Source organism: Agelaius tricolor, unplaced genomic scaffold (genome assembly GCF_023055355.1).
Source record: "Agelaius tricolor isolate 1412-34295 unplaced genomic scaffold, bAgeTri1.0.p SCAF_1, whole genome shotgun sequence".
Lineage (NCBI taxonomy): Eukaryota > Metazoa > Chordata > Aves > Passeriformes > Icteridae > Agelaius > Agelaius tricolor.
The window spans coordinates 27937322-27962654 of record NW_027269261.1 but is presented as its reverse complement, the minus strand read 5'-3'; the positions used below and the strand labels follow the sequence as shown (position 1 = coordinate 27962654).

The 25333-nt window shown below is 41.5% G+C and overlaps 1 protein-coding gene across 5 annotated transcripts in view; it reads right to left on the bottom strand.

Annotated features, from left to right (window-relative positions):
* The window catches only part of TTC7A (tetratricopeptide repeat domain 7A), a 202106-nt gene that overhangs the window by 142721 nt on the left and 34052 nt on the right, over positions 1-25333 (bottom strand). For all 5 annotated transcript variants that reach the window (XR_011679309.1, XR_011679310.1, XM_071427863.1 and 2 more), the window contains 3 exons: positions 15710-15847; positions 14586-14669; positions 3722-3826 (listed from right to left, as the gene is read on the bottom strand). Coding sequence is in view for 3 of the 5 variants with exons in the window: in XM_071427863.1 (XP_071283964.1) it covers positions 3722-3826; positions 14586-14669; positions 15710-15847 (327 nt within the window). In the remaining 2 variants the exon portion in view is untranslated. The remainder of the gene's footprint in view (positions 1-3721; positions 3827-14585; positions 14670-15709; positions 15848-25333) is intronic.

Genomic DNA, 25333 nt, shown 5'->3' with positions numbered 1-25333 from the left:
ACACAAGTTTAGCACACCACCACTATTGCTATTGTATCAACTGTAGAGCAATTAAAATCATAGACATGGCCTCATGTCTTCCTGCTTTTTGTCACAGCAGAGTTCTAGAGGAGTCAAGCCTATCCTAGGACTACAGTCCATTTTGCTCTATGTGCGTTTACAATATTTTCAACATGCCTCCATTGATATCAATTGAGTAAAAGGCAAAAGAAAGCACCAGGGTAACCCTAAACACCTCAAATGTGGCTCCCAAAAATGGAGAAATTCAGTATTTAATGCTTGTCTCTAGGAAGAAGTTCCATTTTTAGTATTTTAACAATACCCGCCATAACAGCATCCTGGAGAACCTAGATTAGTAGTGAAATTAACAGAACTGTACTATTAAAATATTAAAAACAACAACTCATACTGCAACTCAAAGTCATTGCCAAAATAGGCAAGTGAGCATTCAGCTGAGACCATGCCAGGGAAGGCTGAGTGAAAGAGGAAATTGCAGAAAGCCTTTTAGTGAGCAGAACTCTGAATTTATAGGGGAGCAAGGCAAAGCAACCTCAGTATGGACATGTTCCAGTGCAAGCTATCTCAACTCTTCTATGGAAATTTAAAACAATACTCTGACCTACAATAGTCAAAGACTTCACAGTGCATTCTGGAAAGCTAAAAGACAGCTGGCTAAACACAAATGGGCTTTGTGTTTGCTTGATAGAATCATCCATGTGCAAGTCCAGCAAACTGCTGTGCTGAAACCCCAGCAAGCTGGAAGGATTAGCAGCATGTTACCTCAAAAGTAATTCTGAGCCTACTACAAAAACATTTAAAACACCTGTGTAATAGTTTAGATACAATACAGAAGTTCCAACTTTGCTGGACAGGTTTGACTGCATCCTGACCACACAAATGTGGTTTACATACGTGCATTCATTTTGAAGCTTTTCTGGTCCTCCAAGTCTACTGGCTTAAGCTTTAGGATTAATGAAGTACTGATTTATTGTTTACAGTGGATTTTTTTGATTACCTCTAATTCTGAAAAAGGGACCCAAAACAGTGCTTATGCCACTCAGTTGCTTACTGCAGGCCTAATCCAAGAAGCTAGCAGTTGATGGGGCAGATCATCTGATGTAAGCCAGCAGGGTACCCCTAACATGCCAGCAGAGTACTGCCAACTTAGATCAGTTAATGATCTAGTCATACTGCCACAACAGAAGCTGGGGGAGGCTCAGCTCTTTTCTGCATCAGGCTCTGCTACATATTGATTTGCATGGCACTGTATGAATGCATCCACGTTTTCACTTTGATTTGTTCTGCACTGAGAGATTATTTCATAGATGTGACCAGAGCATCCTCAATGTTGTAAATCATTATAGTATATTTCAATTAATTTTCTGTTTTCCCTGCTCTTAAAGTGTGCTGAGACACCATGTACAAAGCCAGCAAAATGACTTCAGTGATCACTAGATTAATCACGAAAGAAACTGTTCTGTGCTTCTCATGACATTCTGTAATTATCCATCTGCATAAATGTTGTATTTTGGGTTGTTTTTTTTAATTGCTAGTAGCTGAAAGAAGACTAAAGTACTGCTTGCCCATGGGCTATAAACAAACTGGCTACAATACTGCACCACACAGTAGACAGATGCAGGATATAAATCAGCTGTTTCATTCGGATAAATGGTGATCTGATTTCACCCTTTTCCTGCCTAGCCAGCAATCAAGTACACAGATATATTTCTTAATTGAAAAATTAATCATATTTTATATGTTCTGAAAAAGAAGATGTATTTGAATATTTGTAACTGCTAATATTTGTCCATTAGACTGTTCCTGTCCCATGTCTATCTTCCTTTCTATTTATACTGGCATTGATCAGCCTGTTAACTTCCAGTTTAAATTATTCAATTCTGATTTGATTGCCATGTAATTTAAATGCAAATAATTACTGTAAGGATGACATTTAGAAAAACAGCTCTGCTAAGCAGGAAGGTCTTTATTAGGCACAGGAGTCTGGCAGTAATATCAAAAGCGCCCCTTTGACTAAGAGATGTGGGAACCTATCATTTCAGTTCTTTTAAAAGATGATCTGATTTCCCTCAGACTCCCCTTAATTAAAACCCTTCTATACCATCATCAAGTTTGTTATGAGGGTAAAGCATAGGCCACTGACTGAAAGGAATGGGAGAGGGAATATTTTTAATTTGGTTTTAGTTCATAAGGCTGTGCTCTAGATAACTGCACTAAAATTGCCCTCTTGTGAAATCGTGATTTTATTTCATAATACCCCCAGTTTTGAGCCAGGGTCTGTTTGAATAACACTGAAAAGCATTTCACACAATAAAAAAGCAGTACATTGAAGAAAAAAACCCTCTTGCTTTGAAATAATCAAAACCAGCTCATGTTCCCTTCTTCCCTTGCCTTTGCTACTTTTTAGGGTTAGCCAGTCGTTTTATCAGCTCTGTCATGTATGAGAAGTCTGGACATACTGGATTGCCCAAGCTGGAATTGAATTAGTGTCTCATTGTCTTTTCAAAGTAACGAGGTATTTTTATATGCTAGCTGTGCATTGAAATCTTCATCAGACATACTAAGAACAGCATTCAATACAGCTGTAATGCCTCACTTTCACACTGTTTCAACACCTCTGAGAATAAAAAAAACCTTATTTACTTTATTTTAAAAAATAACATTCACTGTGAATCTTTTTATATATCACTGAATGACTTTCAGCCTTCAAAATTGAGAGACTGAGTGGTGGGTACAAGAGTTAAATTGCTCCAAATGTAGAGCAGAAGTAGGTTGGGCAGTTCAGCAAGAATTGCCTGAAGGTCCTCAGACTTGAAGATTTTTCCTAGAAAAAGATGCTGCCCAGCTTTTTCTGACTCACATATAAGCTTAACCATTATAGTCTGAACAGTGTAGTCCATTCAAAAACATACACAACCAGACACCCTCCCTGATGGTGGTGTAAACTGATACACCTCAAGTTTAGCTCAACAGCAGCTTTCATCAGGGATGTAGAAGGTGGGGAGGCAGGGTAAGGGAACAAAACAACAGCAAATTGGCTTCTACAACTTTTCTCCAAGATCTGTGCAGATTATTCTGGTATTTTCTTTCATGTTTTCTTGCATCTTGTTTTACTTCTGTTCAGCAATTGTAATCCTTCACTGACTGCAGGGACACCTCGTGGTGAGGACAGGTGAGAACAGCAGGCTGCCATTCAGTTAATTAAACCAAGTAGAGAAAGAATGACAGATGTTTCTGCTCCTTTGGATAATCAGAATTTCACGGGCACAACTTCCACTCCCACTCTGCTTCTGGGGTGTACATTAACACATCCAGAACACAAAACATTGACACAGCAACTTCAAGAACAAAGGACTGAGTTGTCCAGCAGACCTGAACTATCTAACAGTCCACTTATAACTATGAACTTGTGTCCTGCAGGAGCTACAAGAGTGGCTGATTCAATGTGACACACAGTTGAAGCAGCAGTCCTCAGAATGGCTGTTATGGCTTTCTCCCCACCTCCTTTCTTCAATATGCCAGTAAAATACATTTTAATGACTCACTACAAAATTTCTTGCAGGGATTTTCATTTTTTATAAAGGGCACACATGTGTGTATGATTTTAGCAGGGATTCCCTTTCTCCCCGCTGCAACTACACTGTGGCACTGTGACTGCAGCACCTAATCCGTTACATAATAGGAATTGCATCAGCTTGCTTACCCAGTGCAGTGACCCAATGCAGACCTTGGCAGCCAGCAGAGGAACGGTGGGATCTGTAGGTCGCAGTTTAGCACACTCTTTGAGCACCGACACGGCATACGCCGACTGGGGGAGTGGGAGAGAGGAGGAGGAAATAAAAAAGGCTGATTAGACAATGCTCTTGAGAGTCCATGCAGAACATTGCAGTGACATGTACAAAGAAGTGCTGGAGAGAAAAGAATCCCATGTCAGCAACAAGTCAGCAACTTTATTCCCACCTCCACATGCAGACATGTGTACACACACGCACACAAACACACTCTTCCCACGCTCAGAGGAAACATGCCAAAGAGGCAGCCCTGTCTGTGCACTTCACAAGAAACAGTTTTCTTAGCTATCAATGCACTGGTTATTTTAACTCTGCCCTCCCAATACACAAGAATTCTGCTGTAGTTTTCCTTGCATATAATCATCTTCCAGTAAGCCAGAAGAGATCATAAAGAGCTTATCCTCCAGTACATTCATATTTTAGGCCAGTTTCACTCAGAGAGGTTTGTTCAGCTAAAGCAATCTGCTCAGTAGGTTGTTTTGTGTCTTCTCCAGTACCAGAACATACAAGAAAGCAACTGGGACCCCACCATACAAAGGGTGGATGCAAATCAATACACTGTTCACTGGGTGGCCCAAGGACATGTCAGAAAGAAAGTCCATAAAGCTCTTGCTGTCTTTCTGGTGTTAGGTTACCATTAATGAGGATGTTTTCCAAGATTAGCACTTGCAAAGCCCTTTGGATCTGATGTGCTCCGAAAACATTGTGTTTTACAGCACACATTCAAGGCTGCCACATTTCAGATGCTTTAAAGGGGAATGAAGAAAGCTCTGGTCTGAGGCAGTGATGAGAAGGCCACCTCAGACAGTAAAAAGATGACAGGAGTTGCCCTACCAGAGACTCCCAGCCCATTTCACCCAAACCACAGTTTAAACCTTTCCCACTACTCACCCTAATCCAAATTTTCTCATGCTTAAGCTCAAGGGGTATCTTGGAATTTCTCCTTGTATGCCTGTTTCCTCCCAAAGTCTTCCACACAGTCCCAAGACACAATGTTCCTGCTCAGAAGCATGTTAAATAGTCATGGCCTTTCTATATTACAGAAGAGCAGCAACAGAAGCCTGCAAAGCCCAACAATCTGCTATTCCCATCAGGTCCTGGGCGTCTCCTCCTGACTCCCAGGGGTCTCCCTACCAGAACTCCGATCCACACATAGTCTGCTGATGGCTGCAATCCCCTGTAGTAACACCACAGCTTCACATTCCCACTGTCCATCAGCACTTTCCCCTCTGCCACCCACATCAAAGTGGGCTGCACCTGCCAGCTCCTTCCTCCACAGACTGAAGGTCCGCTTCTTGCTACTGAATTAAAAAGCTTGATTAGGAATTTGCTTGGAAGGGAACCTGGAAAAATGGAAAGCCATGCCCACCTTAAGGCAAAGAGGGGTTCCATAACCAATGCAGCAGGGAGCAAATCCTCCTGCTTGAAAAGCTTGGGTTCCCAGCTTGTGGTCTGAACAAGAGCAGCAGCACACCCTATATTCTTCAGGTTGCTCCCACTTATGTAGAGCATCAGGCATGATCACTAAAAGTGAGGAAGCATTTGCTAATTTAAAATTCAAAATGCACAATTTGCCTAAAGCCAGAAGGAAGCTTGTCTCAGACCAAGGATGGAAATCAATAAACTTTGTCCTAGAGCTTGAACCATTACTTCATCCCTCTGAGAAACAAAGATGTGTCATTCAACCCTGAGGTACAGGAACACACACACTGCTGTGCTCTGTTGCCATGAGGTGACTAGCATCCCTCAGAATGAACCTCCCTGACACCTATTTGTTCAGAACAAGTGGTGTCCCAGGTTTTAGTGGCATCTTATTCCTCTCTCACACAAAATGCACTGAAAGCACCTGGTATTCCCAGCAGCATGATGGATGTGCTGGAAATCCAAGCATAACCTCATAAGGGACCTAGGCCAGATATCATCTTCTTGCCCTCCTACCGGTATTCCAGCCCCACAGAAGTTTCCAGAAAATAAATAAATGTGACAGCAGGACAATATGCACTGTGACAGCCAGTGTATCTGCAGCTGAACCCCACCAACCCTTGTCATCTCACCATGCAAAAGTGAACTGCAAAGGCCAGGTATGTAAAAGGCCATACACTGTCCAGAGCCAATGCTTGCAAAAACAGACACAAGCTCAACCCAGTGGTCATTTCTCAGCTCCCCACCAGCACTGCAGCTGCAGGGAAAGCAGGAGGCACCTGAGAGCTGGTGGCTGCTCTCCTGTGGATCAGCACAACCAGCACTAACACAAACCAAAGCAGTGACAGGCCTGTCCTAATTTGGGCCACAGCTGCAGGACCTACACCAGAAGAGAAGTGACACAACGCGTTCCTTGCCAGTTCCTCTTGAACTCTGCTCCCTCCCTGTCTGCAGGACAAGGCAACACCACAGCTTCCAACACCTCACACCACAGAGCCCTTGCCATGTCTGTCCTGCCCCAGGCCTGTTCAGGAGGCCACTCCAAAGCAGTGACTACTGAGTGCTGCACAGGAGAAGGCCCCACCTTGTGCCTGTACCCAAACACCCCAGGTGTCAAGTCACTTCATTACATATGCACTCGAGAGCTTCTGAACATGGATTTACAGAGCAAGAGGCACAGTTTCTGCACTGCTCCTAAAACATTTACAAAGTTATGTCATTTTAAAGAAGTTTATAAAATTTGCAGCTAAACATATGGAGCAGAAGTGGTTTTGGAAACAGGGTGACATGACGCCTTTCTCCCCAGCTGCATTTTAAAAATTCAAGAGATATTATATAATTTCACCTTGAAAAATTTACTCAGCAGATATTTTATACAGATGATGAAAACATTAGTCAAGGAATGACAGGAGAAATAATATCCCACTCCCACAGTGACCTTACTTAGAGGAGACTGGCATGACATGTAATATCAAGGTTTCTTAAAGATACTAATTACAGACATTAATAGCCAGGGAAAAAATATCAAGCATTCATTATTGAATATCATTGGTTTGTAAAAATATTTAATATGAAACAGTGTTTGTGCAACATTGAAATAATCTGGTAATTAAAATGTACATATTCTTTCACTTAGTGTGGGTGGACCAGGCAGCCAAGTGCATTGTTTGTGAGATTCACTGCAAGGCAATAATAATTTGATTTATTGGTGAGACATGTTTTGAGAAGAGCAGAAATTGAATTCCAAGTGAGCACATGCTTCCCACTCATGATTCTGAGCTTCAGAGGGGCTCACATAATGATTCAAACCAAGATTTATGGCGTTTCTATTTAACTTGCTAATTGCTGGCTTATAATGACTGCACTAGAATCAGTTCCCTAGGACTTGAGAAAGCTAGGTCTCATTTGGCCTCTCATCTAGAGCAAGGAATCACAAGGAAGCTATTGGAGAAGGAGAAGGATGGAGAGGACAACTCTCACCTTGCATAATTATGGCAGTCACGGTTTTCAATCCTATAAGGGAGTACAATGTAAAGAAAAATAACTATCCAAACACAGAACACAACTCCCACTCCCTATTTACTAATTCAATAATGAAGCATGGAGGCATACTCCTCAAAGATGGTTGCACACGAGCAGAAGTGAACCAAGAGCATCCTACAGTTCATCTTCCTTCTTTCTTTTCCAAATGGCTTGAGAGAATTTGCCATCAGTTATGGTAAATCCATAGATACTGCCCAAATGGTTTTTCTGGGTTACTCCAACACAATTCCCATTCTTTCCCCTCCTTTGCTCTCTCACCATTCCAAAGCAACCAGAGAAGGAAATAAGAGAGCCATTTAATATTTAGAAGATAAAGAAAACACAGATATAAGTAAAAGGAAGAATAATTTCCAGACAGTAAATAATGCCTGACAGACTTGTGACATGCCATGAACAGTTGCTCTTCTCTTGCACAGGTTCCATAAACCTCCCTAGTTTTTTGCTTCTTTGCTACTTTTCATCCAGAAGAAAAAATGTTCCTCAAGATGGTGGGTTGGTAGACAGCCTCCTTCTCAATTTACCTGGCAGTTTAGTACACAAATGAATTTCCACAACTAGTGCTGCTGTATTTCTTGCATCATCCTGTCTAAAAACTGCACTATTTCAAAGGGATTGTGGGGAAGTGGAGGAAATATTTCATCCCAATGCAAAAATTATTATTCCCTGTGTCCTGGGATTCACAGCCATTTAGATATAAATGACCTTGAACTGACATAGAAAGATGACAGAATGAGCAAGCAATTGAGAACTCTGCAATCAGTAGTTTTGCTGTTAGCTTTCACGGAATTTAGAGATTTCTGTGAATCTCAGCATGAACATTATTCCCCTAAGACATTTACTTCTCTTAACACAGGAACTGATTCCATCCCTTTTCTTTTACCTTGTGTTTATCAAATTAGAGCACTGGAGTTAAGCAGCTTCAAATACTCCCTCTTAAAAGCACCTCTTACATTCTAAGATCTATAAGCACACATTTGTACTTGCTAATGTGACAAACACCTCACTTCACACTTTCTGTCAAGAAAAGAGAGTTAAGCCTGAAGGCAATTATAGAGCCCACCTAGGTATTCTGCTCAACAGTCAGGCATCTTAGGAAATTTCCATTTTTGTACTATCTACAGCACACAGACAAACTCCCTTCTAATCTTTCCTTTGCACCAAAGGAAACCAAACTATTGAATATCCCCAAGATAGCTGACCTTTGTAACAGGATCTTTAACCAATGAATGTTCAATATTTTAACTTTCATTCCCCAGCAATGCTATTTAAGGAGCCATCCGAGGCCTCTGCTGCTCCCAAGGTTCCTGCCTGCAATACAAAGAGAAATGTACTTTTTTTTTAATGTCAGTTGCCTAGCAACCAGCCTAAGCTTTTGCAAGGATACCAACAGAAGGAACAGCCTAAATCATAAAATTTGTCTGCTGTTGCTGCAGAATTATGTATTAAATATATTTTTAACTTTCCTTCTAACCTTCTGGAAAGCTGTATGTTGGCAATACAGGCATGGCTGAGTCAAACTTGAAGCTCCTTGAAGCACTTAGAGACATCTGCTTTTGCTGCACTGCTTAAATAAGGTGAAGGATTCCTTTTTTTTGGGTGCAGCACAGATAGGAGCAGCTCAGACATTAGCTTGTCATTATTTGGCTATGACCAGTGTGTATCAGCAACTTGCTAAGGGCTTCAAAATCAGAGTTCATGTCTGTGTAAGACTGGTTTCAAAACCCTAAAAATGCTGCCAGCACAAGCTTTGGGCAAGACTGCAGTATCTCCAATTGCTGAGCAGCCAAAGGGAGCACAGTGACACTGCAAGACTGGCTCTGGGAAGAGCTGGAGTCCCTCAGAAACACAGCTGAATGACAGATGCCAAGACGGATTCAATTACTTCCCTTTGTATAGCACCAGACACCTCCTGAAGCATTATATGATTAAGAAAACCATTCAGGTAGACATGCATGATTTTTTCTTCCCTGTTGCCTTAAAGAGGAACAAACATAATGGCTAAAAGCAGAAAGGAGCATTTTGTGTAGCTGAAAGCAGCTTTAGCTGCCTCATTTTGCAAGGTATCATGCTTGGAGCATCCCCTACTGCCAGGTCTATCCATCCACATGGCAGTGCTGACCATTGCTCCTGTGTTCCCCTCAGTATGGGCTTGAGGGGGCTGGGGAGGGTCAGCAACAATGCAGCAGTCTCTGAAGTCACACAATTGCTGTCTTCAAGGCAAGCACTGAGCTGGCCATGTTCTGCAGGGCTGGAGAGCTGTGTGGCAGGCACCAGAGGAACACACCAGCAACCCCAGCACAAGGCCTGCTGAGCACAGTCCTTGCCTCCAGGTACATACTTCCAGCTCCCCTGAGCTCTCACAGAGGCTTTTCCCCACAGACCCCTCAGCTGTTCCCAAGCTCTTCCTTTACTCACTCTTGAGGTACCTCAGCCTCTCAGTGAGTACACAGCTGAGGGGTGGGAGCAATTATCCTCTCCTAGCAGATACTCCAGCCTTCCATCAGCTGGCCTAAGGCTATATTACTGCTCACTCCTCCTCTCCAGAAACACACATCCTAAAGCTCTTCACTCACCAACCAAGTTGTGTTGTGGGGTTTCTTCAGGCAGAGACATTGAACACGACTGTGAAGATATTCCCATGCATTGCATACACTAACAACAATAAACATCCACTGTACTTTAAACATTAAGACTCGTGAGAGTTGAATGGCTCAACTAGGACACCCAGCACTTTTAGGCTACACAAACTCAGTACAGTGTTCACAGAATAATTTCACTGCTATCCTTGAAGAATCCCTCCCTCACTACCATTAGGAAAATGGCAAGTTAGTATCACTAAACACAAATCTTATCTCCTTGTATGGTAGGCAAAAGACAGGCATCAGTGATGCTTCATGCTGTCCAAGGCATGTATTTTAACACTCACGATGCAGATCTAGGAGACTTTCTTAAGTACCATAAACTTAAGCTAGAGCCTACTCACTTATGCATTTCTTCTCTACTCCCAGGGAGCTCCAGCTCTACTCCCAAAGCTCCAGCTTTAGGACACCCAGGCTCTACCCTGTGTGAGGGTAGTAGATGTGGAAGGGGACCTGAAAAAGGAGCATGTAACTGATCCAACTGGTTCAAGGCCAAGGAAATGCTTGTGAGTGCACAAGGACCCTATTACACATCCCTTGTGCTTGTAATACATCATCTAGACACTATGACAATTTTGCCTCCTAGTTCAGAAATGCTGGTAAAGCTACCCTAGTCTGCAGGAGAGCTGTGCACTGGTAACCTCCACAACCTCCAGGGAAAACTGTTTAGCTGGAAAGCAGCAGCAGAGAACAAATCTACCCCAAGCAGCTCCCTCTCTTCTCTGCGAATGCTACCAAGTCTTTTCCACTCTGTGAAAGCCAGTTTGGTGCTTTCTTTCCCCGTGTTGCTCAATACTGGTCACTTTTTCAAAATCTTGAGACGAGCAGATGCAACTGTCTGCACTGTTCTGACTCTGGCAGCAGGACAGTGGCTTGTCTCACTGCCTGAGGACCCTGCCAGATGGCACCCAGCTATTACACCACTTGCCACTCAGCCTCCAGCCTGGCCATGCACGGCAGCCGAGGCAGGGCGCTGCAATGCCCACTCAGCCTCCAGCTGATATTGCCACACAGCTGAGGTTATAACCAGCAGAAGCAACTCAAAGCATCTGTGAAGAATTCAGCATTCAGCACCACAGGAACAGGGCTACTGCATTAGAATGATTTAAACATCTTTGGCCTATTCAGAACTGCACTTGGTGACACAGGACATCTCCCACCACGTCTTTGCCATTGTCTAGGTTATCCCAGCACTTCCTTTCCTTTCCCATCTATATTTGTCTACAAAAGTATTTCAAATGTAATGGTGAATTTTTGTCATTTAGATATACATGCCTCTCTTGTTCAGTGAATAGAGCTCAATATAAAAGGCATTCCTAAAAATGGGTTAAAAAACAACCAGAGCACACCATCTCTCTTATGATGTAAGTTTCTGAGAAACACAGGAAAGTGAAATTGCTGCCACTCCATTATTTCCACCACTTAAGTGGATAAAAGACAGACAGGAAGGTTATGCTTCCCTGAGTTTTTTCATTTACCGTTTTAGGAAGCCCCAAGGCCTGTAGGAACTCACTGAAGTGATGTGCCTATTTTTGTTAAGACACGTGCTTTTCAGAATAATGTGTAAACTCAAGCCTACGTGTGGTAATGAGCCAAGGTGGCTGGCCTGACATTCAGACTGATCACTTTTGAAAAATGACAACCACCATTTGGCAATTTTTTGTCTGGCAGAAGAAGAAACTACACTGAAATTTGACTTAATTGACTTAGTCTGAATATACAAATAAAACAGATCTCTAGTCAAATTCAGTGTAGAATAGAGGGCAAGATAGGATTTTATGGAACTTTTAAGGTCAGAATTGAAAATCCTAAGAACATATTTCAAAAAAAGAGAAACCAAAGTTTCCAGTATTTACAGGTTGATAAAACTGTTCCTGTCGTGCCCAGGATTTATGAGTGCAATTTGCTGTACTGCAGAACAAGTAATGCTGCAGGATGTGAGGTTTCATTACCAAGAAATGAGATCATGAATTGGCTGTGACTGAGACAGGTGAAAATAGATCTTCACCTATAAAAGCTCAAGTGTACTCTGCATTTTGCAGTCTAGACTGACCATACTGTTTTCTCATCAGCTCTTTCTGCTACACTGGAGCACCTGCTTGTAAATGAACTCTGTCCTGCTATCAAGCTGCAAAGCAATATAAAAATGTATGCCACATCTCCCGTTAGCACGATGACGCATTGCAGAGTCTATGACAGGAATCCTCAGGGAATACTTTGGGATTAGAAGTGAAATACAGCACAGATGGGATTGTTGGGTAAGGGAATTCCCTCTGACCCATATAGGGCTCACTCAGAACATTTAGCACTTTTACATCAATAAGCAAGATCAGGACATTTTACCTTGTAAATAGTTAAAGTACAGGGAAAGATACATGATGTACTTGAAAATCTGAAAAGATAGGACAGCTATAGAGATAAAAAACATAAAGAGTAACAAATATCTAAGTAACAAATATTCTGTAACATGTAGGGAAGGTGAAGAGATATACAAACACTGAATGGACAAGAATGGAACTGCCATTCAAGTTGTTAGAAGCTAAAGATCAGGCCCCACTTCTCCTAACCTATGCTAACCTAAGACTGAAGCACAATTATTCTCTGCATACACTCACTCTCAAAACCATCAGTTAAAATTCTTCATTTGCTCTCCAGCAGACTACTAGAGCTATAGCATTGTCTGCTGTTGAGAACCAGGTTACACAACCTGTAAAGCCTATAGAACTCCCAGACAAACCCCATGTTCATGGTAGAATTCTGTGCCTTTCTGTCATGGCCTGTGTATCATTGTTGTCCTCAGTATCAAGGGTGCAGGATTTGCACAGACACAGAGGGTAGGACTGTGCTAACTCCCCCTGAATTCCAAGGTGAGCTGGACATGACATGTAAGCCCCCACTTGACATAGGTCAGTGCAAGGTATTAGCATCATGGCACCAAGCTCATTGTTAAAGTATTGCACCAGTACATTCGGGTTTCCTTACACATGACTGAGTCTAGCCATTGTTTTCAAGCTTGGAATTGGATTTTGCAATGCTTGTACTGAACTTCTGTAGCAATCTCTGAGGCTCCTTCTGACTCAAGATCTCTGTTCAGCTCCCTGCTGATCTAATATGCATTGCCAAAGCTTTGGTATCTCATAAATCAGCCAGATCTGTTATATTTAAAAGGAGACAATGATTGAGTCCCAGAACAGAATCAGAGTTTGCAAGGTCCCACAGAAGACACCCCTGGTGCCTCACAGAGGGGTCACTACAGCTTTGCTTAGGGTGTTCCAAAGATCCCCAGTGATTTGGGCTCCACACAATTTCCACAGGGCACTCTTTTTCCAGTGTCCTGCTATCCTTATTTTTTTGCCTCTTAATAAGAAACATGAACTTGTGTTGTTGCAATTAGATGCAATCACATCTTGTCCTAACCACCACAGACAAGATTAATCCCTCCTTTTAAAAGCTCTTGCAGACTTCTCTCACACTTTTTTCCTTCCCTTTAAGGCGAAAAAATAATTTCAGTCTTTCCATAGTACTGCTTACTATACCCTTAGTCACATCTGATGCTCTTTATTAGACTTTCTCTCCTTGTTCTACCATTTCTTGGAAATAGAATGCTTAACAACAGACAGTCTTCCAAGATAAGGCTTTACCTATGCTCACAAAAGTGAAGGTATTCCTTCAGACCACTTCCAAGCTTTGCAACCACTTATACATCACAAGACAACTTCTTTGCAAAAGCATAGGTTCATCTCTTATTTCCATGCCAAGGCCACTGTTTCCAGCTCAACCTACAGCCATAAAAGACCAGTAGTAGCTGGAATTTGGCAAATGAGTGCTAGTTGGTGGTCTCCACTCAGGTCCATATGGATTCCTGTACACTGCATGGACACAGAATATAGGACCAAAATTAGTGGCCTACTACTGCACAGCATCAATTTGCTCATATCTCCCAAACGTGTAGGTGGGGACTCCAGAATGAACTGGCTGCATTTTGTACCATCTACATTTCCTACGGGAAGTCCACGATTTTAAGACTAATAAAGAAATGCTCCTGTTACCTTTGCCTACTTTTCACAACCACATTTCAGCCATCTCAGTGGTTTACTGTGACTTTCACAAATACCACACTAATTTAAAAAAAAAAAAAAACACTTATGCTTAAACACATGACTATGCTAACATTCACATTTTCTTTTTCTAGAGCACATTTTACACCAAGCACTTCAAAAATATTAAACCTTACAAGTTCTCTATGAAAAAAACATTTACATTTCCTTTAACAGATGGAGAAACCACAGCTTAAGTCAACTGCCCAGAGACACAGAGTGAACTGATGGCAGTTTTAGACATCAGTCCTTTCTTATACTAAGCCCATTTATGTTGAACCTGCAGACAATGGACAGCTGTATAATGCTTTTCAACCCACAGCTATGCACAAAATCCATTTTTCTCCTTGGTAATGAGAAAAAAAACACTACACAGAAAGAACAGTACTCAATACCAAACACACACTCCTCATCACAAAGTGAAATCAGAGACTAAAAGGAGAGCACTGTCCTTTCATAGACCTGCCTGCTGGCACCTACTCCCACACATGACTCTACACATTCAAACAAGTAATCCAGATCCACTCTTCCAGAGGAAAATGTGCCCTTTCTGAGCCCTTTGGTTTGAACCTTACCTTTCCACAAGCTACCATGGACAGGGCAAGCTGGTACCAGAGGTGAAATTCATCAAATGCAAACTTCATGGCTCTCTCCAAGCACTGAGAAAGAAATGATGAAAGGAATATCAGACTTTATTTATTTTCTTCCTTACACCTTTTGTCAAGACTGCTGCTTGGGTCAGGAAATAATCTGTTGTGGCCCTGGAGACCCAGGTGATTTCTTTTTTTTAATGACACCATTTTGTTCCGGATGGCAAGGCAAGATGTATTCTATTTCCATCTGTATGGCAGTTGTCTTTTGTCAAGTGAGCAGTTTGCCTTATCTCTCTCTCTGAGTGACCACAATCACTCCTCCCTTGGGAGGGGACATCTGATGATAACAGACTATTGAATGTCACTGCATGACTGATAAGAACTAAAGCATCCCATTGTGAGATGCTCCGCCCAGAGGGAGGGGCCAAGCATTGCTACCCAGATATAATCTGGAGGTTTTGAGACACCAGCACAGCTTCTCCACTGGATTCCCTAAAGGAACAGCAGCTGCCTCTTCTTCCATTGGATCTTTGGAGGAAGAACACGTCCTTTTCTACAGGACCCCCTGCTCCAACAGAACCACACCTGACACTTCAGGAGGACTGCAGCCACAATTCTAATTGGACTGCTATCTACACCTCACAGGGTGTCAGGTTGGGTTCTGACTCTGTCAGTGTTGTTCTAGTGTACTGCATTGTTTATTTTATCCTTTTATTTTTCTTCCCTATTAAAGAACTGTTATTTCCTGCTCCCATATTTTTTGCCTGAGAGCCCCTTAATTTAAAATTTATAGCAATTCAGAGGGGTGGGGAGGGTTTACATTCTCCATTTCAGGCTCCTGCCTTCCTTAGCAGACTCCTGTCTTTGCAAACCAAGACACATTTACACTTCTCAGCTAATGGGACTTGCTAGTGTACACCATCGCTTCAAAAGGCAGCCACTTTTTCAAGTGCCTACACATACATTACATTAATGTCTCAGACAGTTCTGTGTGCCTTTCTGGCCTGTGCAGCCACAGCTCTGCAGCTGTTTCTGCTGACAGCACACTCCATTTTCACCTTCCCTGACAAACCACCACAAAGAGGGGCAGAGGCCGAGGGAGGTACCTCAGACAGCATCACATACTGCCCTCTTCTGCCCAGCGTGATGCTGAGGAGGTCGTAGACTGCAGAGGCGTCCCGGAGGCTGACGGCTCGGTCATCCTGCTGCTCTGGGGCGCGGCTGATCACTGCGTCCCGGTTCGCCTGCGCACACACAAGAGAGCCGTCAGAAACCAGGAGAGAACAACAAAACTGACTCCTCCATTGGAAGCTACACCCACCACTCATTGCATTTTGTTTAAAATCATCTCAAGATTTTTTTTTTTAAAAGTTTATCCCACCATAACAGAGGTGCTTCCACAGAGCTGCTTTCTACCCACATGAAGGAAACTCAAGAAGATAGCTGTACCTACAGGAAGGAACTGCTACACATATCTCATCTGGATTTGTGTCACAGAATTAGAGCATTATGAAACAGACCTACCAGATCCCATTTCCTCAATAATTAGAAATTCAAGGCCATCCTTAAACCATCTTCCTTATTTTCTCATTAATTAGAAATTCAAGGTCATCCTTAAACCATCTTCCTTATTGCCTCCAACTGTGATAACTGCTTCCAAGGTTGATAATTTATCTTCCGTGTCCACACTAGATTTCTTCATGTAGCATCCATTTTTGTTGTTCTTTTTTGCTACTGACCTTTTATTGCCTAATTTGAGCAGGTTGCCTAAGTAATCAGATTTGCCTGTCATCAGCTTAAAGCAATTAAAGGTTTGGGCAATGCAATAACAAATTGGTTTTGTCAAATATATAAAACATGTCTTAATTTTTCTAATCTATCAGTACATTGCTGGGCCTAGATCAGGAAGAAACATTACTTTTGACAGAACCAATCAGTTCAGCATTTTCTGACTATGTCCCAAAATACCACATGCCACAGACTCAGATTTACCCCCGAATCCCAGCCCTTTGTGCTTTTCTGAGCACAAAGAGGGAGATTACAATTCCAGAGTAAACTGAAAAGTCCTTCTGATTTGCAAACACAGAGGGCCTCACCCAGACTACCCAGCCTCTGGGAGAGGCAGTGCTGGATGCCTGAGCACCATCTGATAGCACAGACACACTGCCCCTGGGCTCCTCAGCTGAAAGGGGTGCAACATCAGACACTCGAGTCTAGACATCTAAAACATCAGAAAAATTAAGAAAATTGCCAACAAATTCACCTTGAGCAAAGGCAAACAAAATGTTCCCTCCTTGAAACAGGAAGGTTATGAGATTTATTTTACAATACAACTATAATCTTACACCTATTTCTTTCTAATTGTGGTGAGATTTTTTTTCTGTAAAAAGGTTAAACATGGGAATTAAGCACAATAAAAATTTCCAGAATATGCAGCCCTTAAAGCCCACGCGTACTTCATTGTGATTAAGCTGCAGCTGTTTCATCATGATTTTATCTGTGTAATGCCCCAGTTCCAAGCACTCTTCATCACAGCCTCCAGCCAAGACTGCAAACAAAATTACTGACAACTAATGCAATCTCAACCAAGAGCTAAATGGTGACTGCAGCTAAAGGCAAGCTGACAGATCAGACCCAGTCCAGTGTTTGCACGAATAAACTTACAGCAACTCCTGCAGCCACAAAGTCATTTTTCTTTTTCATGCTACTGCAAAAGATGCAATTCATGATTAAAAAAATAGTTCAGAAAAACAGAATGCATGACAGAATGAAAACTACTTCAAAAATTCTGCCAAGAGTACAGAGGCATAGCTTGTCTATCTTTATTAGCAGAATTTTAAAAAATTAAAAAATAAATACATGTTTAAGCTCTGCTTGGATTTAACATAAGACTGCTACTTTAAAAGGAAAAAAAGGAGTTAAGTAAAGCCATATACTGTATGATCCTTATTGCCAAGTGAATCCTCCCACATATATACAATAGCATTAGCAGCTTTTTCTGCACCGGTTACATTGTTATGACAATTGTTTGTAGCAAACAGCTACTGAGACAGCACCCCCATGCTCTGTAATCTCATCAACAACCTCCCATTACAGTCAGCTACAGCCTGATGCTTTTTTGAGTATCCATCAAGTACCAAGCTATGATTTTTAAGTGGATGCATTAGCACAGATACAAAACTAATCAAAACTTATGACTGCCCATCATGTTTTGCCACAGATACTGGTACTAGAATGAAGAACACACCCCAGTCCTGCAAAAGCAGGAATATAGGGCATATTGCAAGGATGCAACATTCTTAAACTGCAGTATGATATATTGTATATATCATACTTTACCCAAGCAGACAGCAGTTAAATGCAACATATGCATAGGCATGATGAATATTCTTTCCAAGAAGGTCATAAACCTGCTGATTTTGTTCAAGCTTTTAAATCTAAAAGCCATAGAAGGTCTTTGCAATCTATCACTCTCTATGCTTCAATGCATAAAAGTTGCCACTAGCAAATTCATTGTTACTTCTATCTCAACAATTTCTTCAATACCGAACCTATTCCCAATTGCTAATTCCAGCTGCTCTAAAAAAATAAATCAAGAGCCCACATTATAGTAGAGACATAAAAACCCCACAAAATCCAAAAATAAAAGGCGCAAACCTCATAAAAAAAACTGACTGAACAGTAGCAAGAATATGGATTGTTTCTAACACAATAAGGTAAATTACTGCCCTAAGTAAGGCTCAAGGTACTACTGCAGCGTACGTACAGAGCTCAGAGAAGGGAATGTGAATCACTATTTCCTGAAACCCACTCAGGAAACTGGAATGTCTCTATGGCCTGCCTCTCACAGAAGGCAGGCTGCTGTCCCTCAGATCATCATCAACCTTTTTATTTTCTTTGCCTTTGTTTATGTTTTTGTAAATATTAATCTGTCTATTTTGTAAATATTAATCTGTGAGAAATCCTGACAGTCACTGGCAAGTACAAGGGCAAAACAGTTGCAGAGTTACTGCAATAAAGAATACACCCATTCTGTGGGATGGGGAATTTTACCTATTGAAACATACACAGAGAGATACATCATTTTGCATTTGAGAATGCAAAAAATTCTAAGCTATTAACACCAACATTTTTTCAACACCCATATTTCTGTTGTTTCAGACTACTAATTTTCCTGAACACCATCAGAAAAAAGGTTATTTGTACAACACTGGTCTCAAGCAGTGTATCCATAACATAAGCAGCAATTTCAATTTGTCCAACTGCATTATTTCCTCCCTCTCTGCTATTAGCAGCAGTAAGACATAGCTACAAATACATTTTCAACATCCCCACCATGACTATTCCCTTTAAGCTGTTCCCACTATGACACAGACATGCTTCACAGCATACAAGCAGGATGGAGAGAGATGACAAGTCACATCTAGAGAAGCTCTGTTCAAGGCTGTTTTGCGGGACGGGGAAGGTTACCAGTGCTACCAACACAAGTTTCACCACTGGGAATTAGCATAACTTGCATTATAAAGGCAAAAATATACAGTAAATACTCCTTTTTTGGAAGTATTACAAGGTAACTGAGCAACCCAGAGACATATTAGCAAAAATATACAGTAAATGCCCCTTTTTTTAAGTATTCCAAGGTAGCTGAGCAACCCAGACATGCATCACACTTGGAAATTTTGGAATGCATAAGGCACAATTAGCTGTGCACATAGGTGGCTCAGACATGACACCAGTCCTATCTGGGGAGATTGGACACATTGTGCAGTTAGCCCAGACTTAGGACATGGAGAATCTTCAGCCCCCCTCTCCACAGCCCAGTGACACAGCCTGTCTGCAGGCCACACACCCCCAAGGGGCTCCAGCCCAGGCTGGTAGCTCTGAGCTAACCCAGCATTCAGGCCCTGTGGTGTCTCTGAACCTGACAGGGCACAGAACCTGGGCGTCAGCAGGGCTTTTCAGTCTGGCTCCAAACACAGCAATGCCCCCATAGGGGACTTTCAGACCTGTGCTGGCTCTACCCACAGTGCTGAGCTGCACACAGCTTGGGCCTTCCTACCCACACACACAGGACACTCACCTGCAAACTAGATAAACCCCCCATCCACAGAGGATTTGCTGTACATCAGTGATATTTATTTATGGCTTGTTTATTTCAGGAAGGAAGGAAAAGAGCCACAGCAAATCCAAACAGCCATTACTTCAGCAGTTATTACGCACACAGTTACACTGCAGAAAATTAAATTTACCACGGTACAAAGATGTGTTTCTTAATAAAACGTCAAGTAATCATATGAATTACAATAGAGTATATTCCATGTAGCAGCCCCTCCTCACAGCAATTAGCTATGAAGTATCCTTTAATTGCTCACTTTGAAACATGGCTTCCCCTGCTTTTTTTCCAAAGAAGAAAAAGAAAGCAATTAAAATCTTTAATGAGTGCCTGCTGCCTGCCCCCTAATTCATGGGCATTCGAATGTTCAACTTGTGTCTTTTCATAATAGACATAATTGCCAGATCCACTGCAACCCATCTATACAGAACAGCAGCATGTTTTACACAGTGTACTGTAATAATGTAATTGGTGTGATTCAATACTACCATTAAGAGAGAAAAACAAATGCCGTGTGTGTAAGATTGACAACAGCCCTTTGAAATCATGCAATTGATGCCTTTTCTGCTAAGAGCTGGGGAATATTTAGCCTATATCCTTTGGGTCTCCCTTCTGGCTGTTTTGCCTGTACTGCCAATAAAATAAATTAATTCTTCACAATGGCAAGAACCTGTCCAATGCAAGAGGCTACAGACTTTTTGCCTAAGTTACTGATCATGCCTACACAGCACTTGAAGGTTTTCCTCACTAATATATGCAAAGAAAATATTAAGGGTTGACTGCACAGCTGCTGTGAAAATGGCATGTGGGTAGAACAAGGAGGACAAACCATGCCCCAGGAACTCACAAAATTCCTCTCAGAGAGATAGTACAACTCATTCCACTTTAGACCAGAAGCACAGCAAATGAAAACTTATCCCTTGTGAACCACATGGCATCTGTCTCATTTCTGGTAAGCAACAGACCAGAAGTTACTGGGGTCCAATTCAGATGTCAATTCATCAAAACAGCCCCTTATAATTGCCAATTAAATATGACCACAAAGATATATTTTACATGTTTCAGGTGCATTCTAACACCTTGTACTGTGTAGCAGAACTAATTCTGGAAACATCACTGAAAGCAAGACAGATATACAGCCCCATCCAAAACAGCCAAACAACCCTACACAAAATGAAGACAGAGAAGCAGAAAGTAAGCAAATTTGTTTATGGATATTATCTTGGGTAACAAAGTCATCCATTTGCTAACAGTTATCTGGATTTAAAAAGCTATCTTCCAAGAATTTACATCCTCCTTGCAAGTCTGGAAACAAGACTTACTTGCAAAGCAGAAGAAAAAAAGCTCTCATACCCTGCTCTCTAGCAACTCACATTAGAACCATTCATTTAAGAGGTAATTAGCAGAGGTAGCGTATTTCCCCCTAGAAACATTCTGCAGTCCATCTTTGCAGGTCCCAAACACATAGCTTTGCCTTGCAAACCAGTTAAGAGACAGCCAAATTTGCTACTGTAAATGCACAAGTGTGATTTGGCAGGAACCAACAGAGCAGGCCACCCTGCCCCCAGTTGTCTCTCTCAGCTGCCACAGTCCAATGGCCCTCAGTAAAATAGTCATGATGGTCATCCAGCTGCTGTATCATCACTGGGCTTGGTGCCATTAAAAAAAAAGGGAAAAAGGAAAAACCAGCCTACAAAAGCAACAAGAGATTCTTCTTCACCAACTCCTTTGTTGGACAGTGTTATTTTATAAAACTAGGAACTGAAGAGCTAACAGGTTTTATTTATTTCTGTGTTTAAAAATACACGGGTTTAACATTATTCTGTTAAAGGCGTGCTCTCAGCCATGAGTTTGTTCTCACCAGTAAAAAGAACAGGACAAGTCCCAGTATCTTTCTTCCCCCTCACCATCTGTTTCATGCTCTCAGGCCCTCCAAGGTCAAATCGCCTTTAGGGACTCAAATCAGAGATAAGATGTAGATGACATTTCTAATCTTCGTTACACAGGCACAGAATTTATTAGTTTTGGATACAAGGAGCTTTATTTCCAGTATGAATGAATACAGAGCCAAAAAAAATAAACCATGTTACCTGGTTTGTTTGGTGGACCACATCAGCCAAAATCCCCAGTTGTAAGAGCCAACATTGTCAGCACTGAATAAAGGCATTTCAGACTGTATGTTGGACCTCAGACTCAAGAAGGGAAGGTTTCTAAATGCAAACAAAGAACTTTTTCTTTTCTTTTTCAACCTCAAAAGTCAACACAAAAAAGGAATACTAAGTGTTCCATTCCTGGCTCTGAGAAGCTTCTGGCTAACTTTAAGGGTAGTGCAGTCAACTGCACACTCTTGAGAACAGCTATTAAAATAAACAAAACTGCAGCTAAGGGTTAGTCATGCCAAACCTCCTCTGTCTACACCCTGCAGCTCAAAGCACCCAAGTCCCTGATGGCAGAACCAGTCCTGCTCCCTTTGGTAGGTGAAGCAGAAAAATCACACTGCATCAAGTGACAATATGTCCTCAGTTCTCCTCACAATCAGTGTCACTCGTTTAGATGGGCTAAATACAGTAAAAGAGAGGACTAGTGGTTTAAAAATAGGCAGGGCCATGTTTCTCCAACACGTGATAGGAGCACATCATTCTGCCACAGCCTGAGCTTGTAAAGGCTGTCACCAACTGGCCTTCTTGGTCTGAAGGAGAGCATTTTTGTCCTCTCAGAAACACAGCCCATCCATACCATAACTTAGGCTATACAAAAGGAATGATAGAGTAGCCAGGAGGCCACAAACACCCATAAAAACAGCTTTGACTGTGGCAATCTTCAGGCTGCCTGATTTGTTTCACTAGATTCCTTCATGAGAACTCTACAGCCAAAGGCTGTGACTAAATAACAGCTGGCACAGAGAAGGAACATTTGCCAAGCTCAACAACCAGGATTCTTCTCATTGTTTACTGAGATACCTCAGCTTATGAAAATAGGTTCCCATTTTTAACACAACATAAAGAACACAGGAGGCAATTTGTGAGATGCCAGGGCAAAGCAGGCTACAAGCTTTCACTGAAAGTGTTAATATATCCACAGAAGCATCTGCAGAGCTATGAAAGAGCATACCATGTTATTTGGCCATTTGAAAACCTTTCACATTCTTAGGCTCAAAGGCAGAGTGAAATAGTGAAAGAACTGTTAATTGCCTCTTTCAAATATATTCTCATTTCATCCCACCAGCATATGCAAACTGAGTCCCTTGCAATGCAAGGGAAAGGGATAAGTAACCACAAGCCAGAACTGTCCACTGTTAAGAGCCAGAGAAGGTTTGGTGAGAAATAGGCTCTGGCTTTCAAGAATCTCAAGGCAATTTCTTGCCTTCTCCTTCACAGGAACAATTCTACTCCCCCATAACATCTTCTTGGAAGTCACACAGATTCTGGCAAAGCAGATGTCAGCTTCACCTTAGGAAGGCAAGTCAAACATAAAAACAAAGTGGATTTCAACAGCAAAGGTGTTCCAGGTGTATACTTCTTGAAAAAGTACCACATCTCCTTTTCAGCACATATTTACTTAGAGGTTCTCTGATGATTTATGCTCCTCCTCAGTTCATCTCTACTCTGTGTCCCCTCCACAAGCTGAAATTTTTTTCTGTGTCTCCTTCCCCTAATTCTGTCCCTCTTCAAGGTAATTTTAGAGTGGTAGGAGTTAGGAACAGGTATGCAAAGCAGCTGTTTGGCTTTACAGTCCTGCAAGAAAGTTACAATGGCCTTACTGCTTTTGTCTCATTAGAAATCAGAGAGAAGTACCACCTTTCTGGTCAGTTTTGCTCTGACAGACAGAAGCATCAGAGAAGCCAATGTAATTGCATACTTCTGTTTCATTTTAAGGGGTTCACAATTGTAAATACTGGAAGAACACCTAATCCAGTCAAAATCCAACAACGCCAACTATGTTGCTTACTGGCCTACAGAAACACTTGCCATTGACATTGTCTCCAGGAAGCAAAGTATGTTTTATTCAGTTGTTAATATTGTATCATTAGGGAGAGACCTCAATTACAAATTTGCTTCCAGTTAGCTCATTTCATGAACTTCCATAAATTGCTATTTTAAAGAAAAAAAATACATAAAGCTAAAAACCAAAACTTCAAACAAACAACAAACTTGTACATGAGAAAACTCACTAGCCTACAGCAATGCCATTAGGGAAACATGTCACATTGTAAGTTAAACAAAACTTCCCCTTCTAAGGTACCATAATAAAAATGTACAGCAAAGTATTTATGGATTACAAACATATGTAAAAATTAGATTGCTCCCTCTGTTCCTTCACTTAGGAAGAACATTCATGTGATTCCTAAGTGTATTTCTATACACTTGTCCTGAATTTTAGTTAGAACAAACTCGTGGCAAGGCTGATGCAAGATGAAGGCTCAGATGTTCCATCTCCCCAAAATCAGAAATACAGTTATGTGGCTCCTACAGTGCTCTGCTAAAAGAGCTTCTCTTGTTTGTTTTGTATGTAGCAAATCAAAGTGCCTTGCATCTTCCTCCAGGAAGTTCCTATATATCAAAAGCAGCATTTAAGCATATACCAAGCTTACTTATTCAACCTGGAACTCACCATAGCATTCCTGTTTCTACCAATACCATTTTCACACTACTCCATCCATAATTTAGTTACAAGACCAGTTAGTTCAACATTTTACGTGCTATTAGATAGGGATAACATTTTCCTCCTCAGCAGAACAAGATTGTGGAGTTTGAGGTTCCATATGGACTCTCTAACAGCAAGTCCAATCCCAGAAAGGCTGGAGCAGCCCGTTCTGTCACTGCTCCAGACCCCAATCCTCCTGCTGCTTGGAGCAGCCCCAACAAGGCCCACTGACAGGAGTGCTTCTGATTTTAATACAAGTGCACACGATATCCTACAAGCCCTCACTCCTCTAGTCTCCATTTCTAATTATGAAAAGCCCTTCTGACTAAAGAAAAACCCTTGAAAACACAAAGCAGATGTGATGAAGAGGTTTAATCTAGAAAGCACTGAAAAGCACATAGCAACACTCAGATGTACATGATTTTGAAGTCAATTTAATATTTTGGGTTGGTTCCACCTCTTCAATTTTTCCCTGAATTTTAAAAGCAGACAATATTAAATTGCCCTCTTCTGAAGAAGTTTGTGGGAAAGGGAAAGAACTTGTGCCACAAGAACCAGACAAGAAAAACTGAAGGAAGCAAAAACCAAAGTTTCCACAGTATTTTTTTCAATTTGTCTGAAAGTTATTAAAAATTTTCTAAGAAGGTTGTTGATGTTCCAAGGTTTTGAATCTCATTTTGAGGTACAAGTGACCACCCTGTATTTAAAGCAAAATACACATTACTTACATATTTTCAGAAAACATTTCTTCCTCATTTTCTGTGCATTTGCGTCTTCTCAGAATATGAAAATTACCAAAGGTCACCATGCAATTATTTTTCCTCCAGTTTTCTGCCTGCCTCTTAAATGGATTTTTTAAAGCCACCAACGTTATAAATAGAAGAAATCTAATTATTTCACTGCAGCTTATTATGAATGTTTCTGCATGTCACAAGATTTCCTGTATCACTGCATCAGAAACTGTCAAAAAACA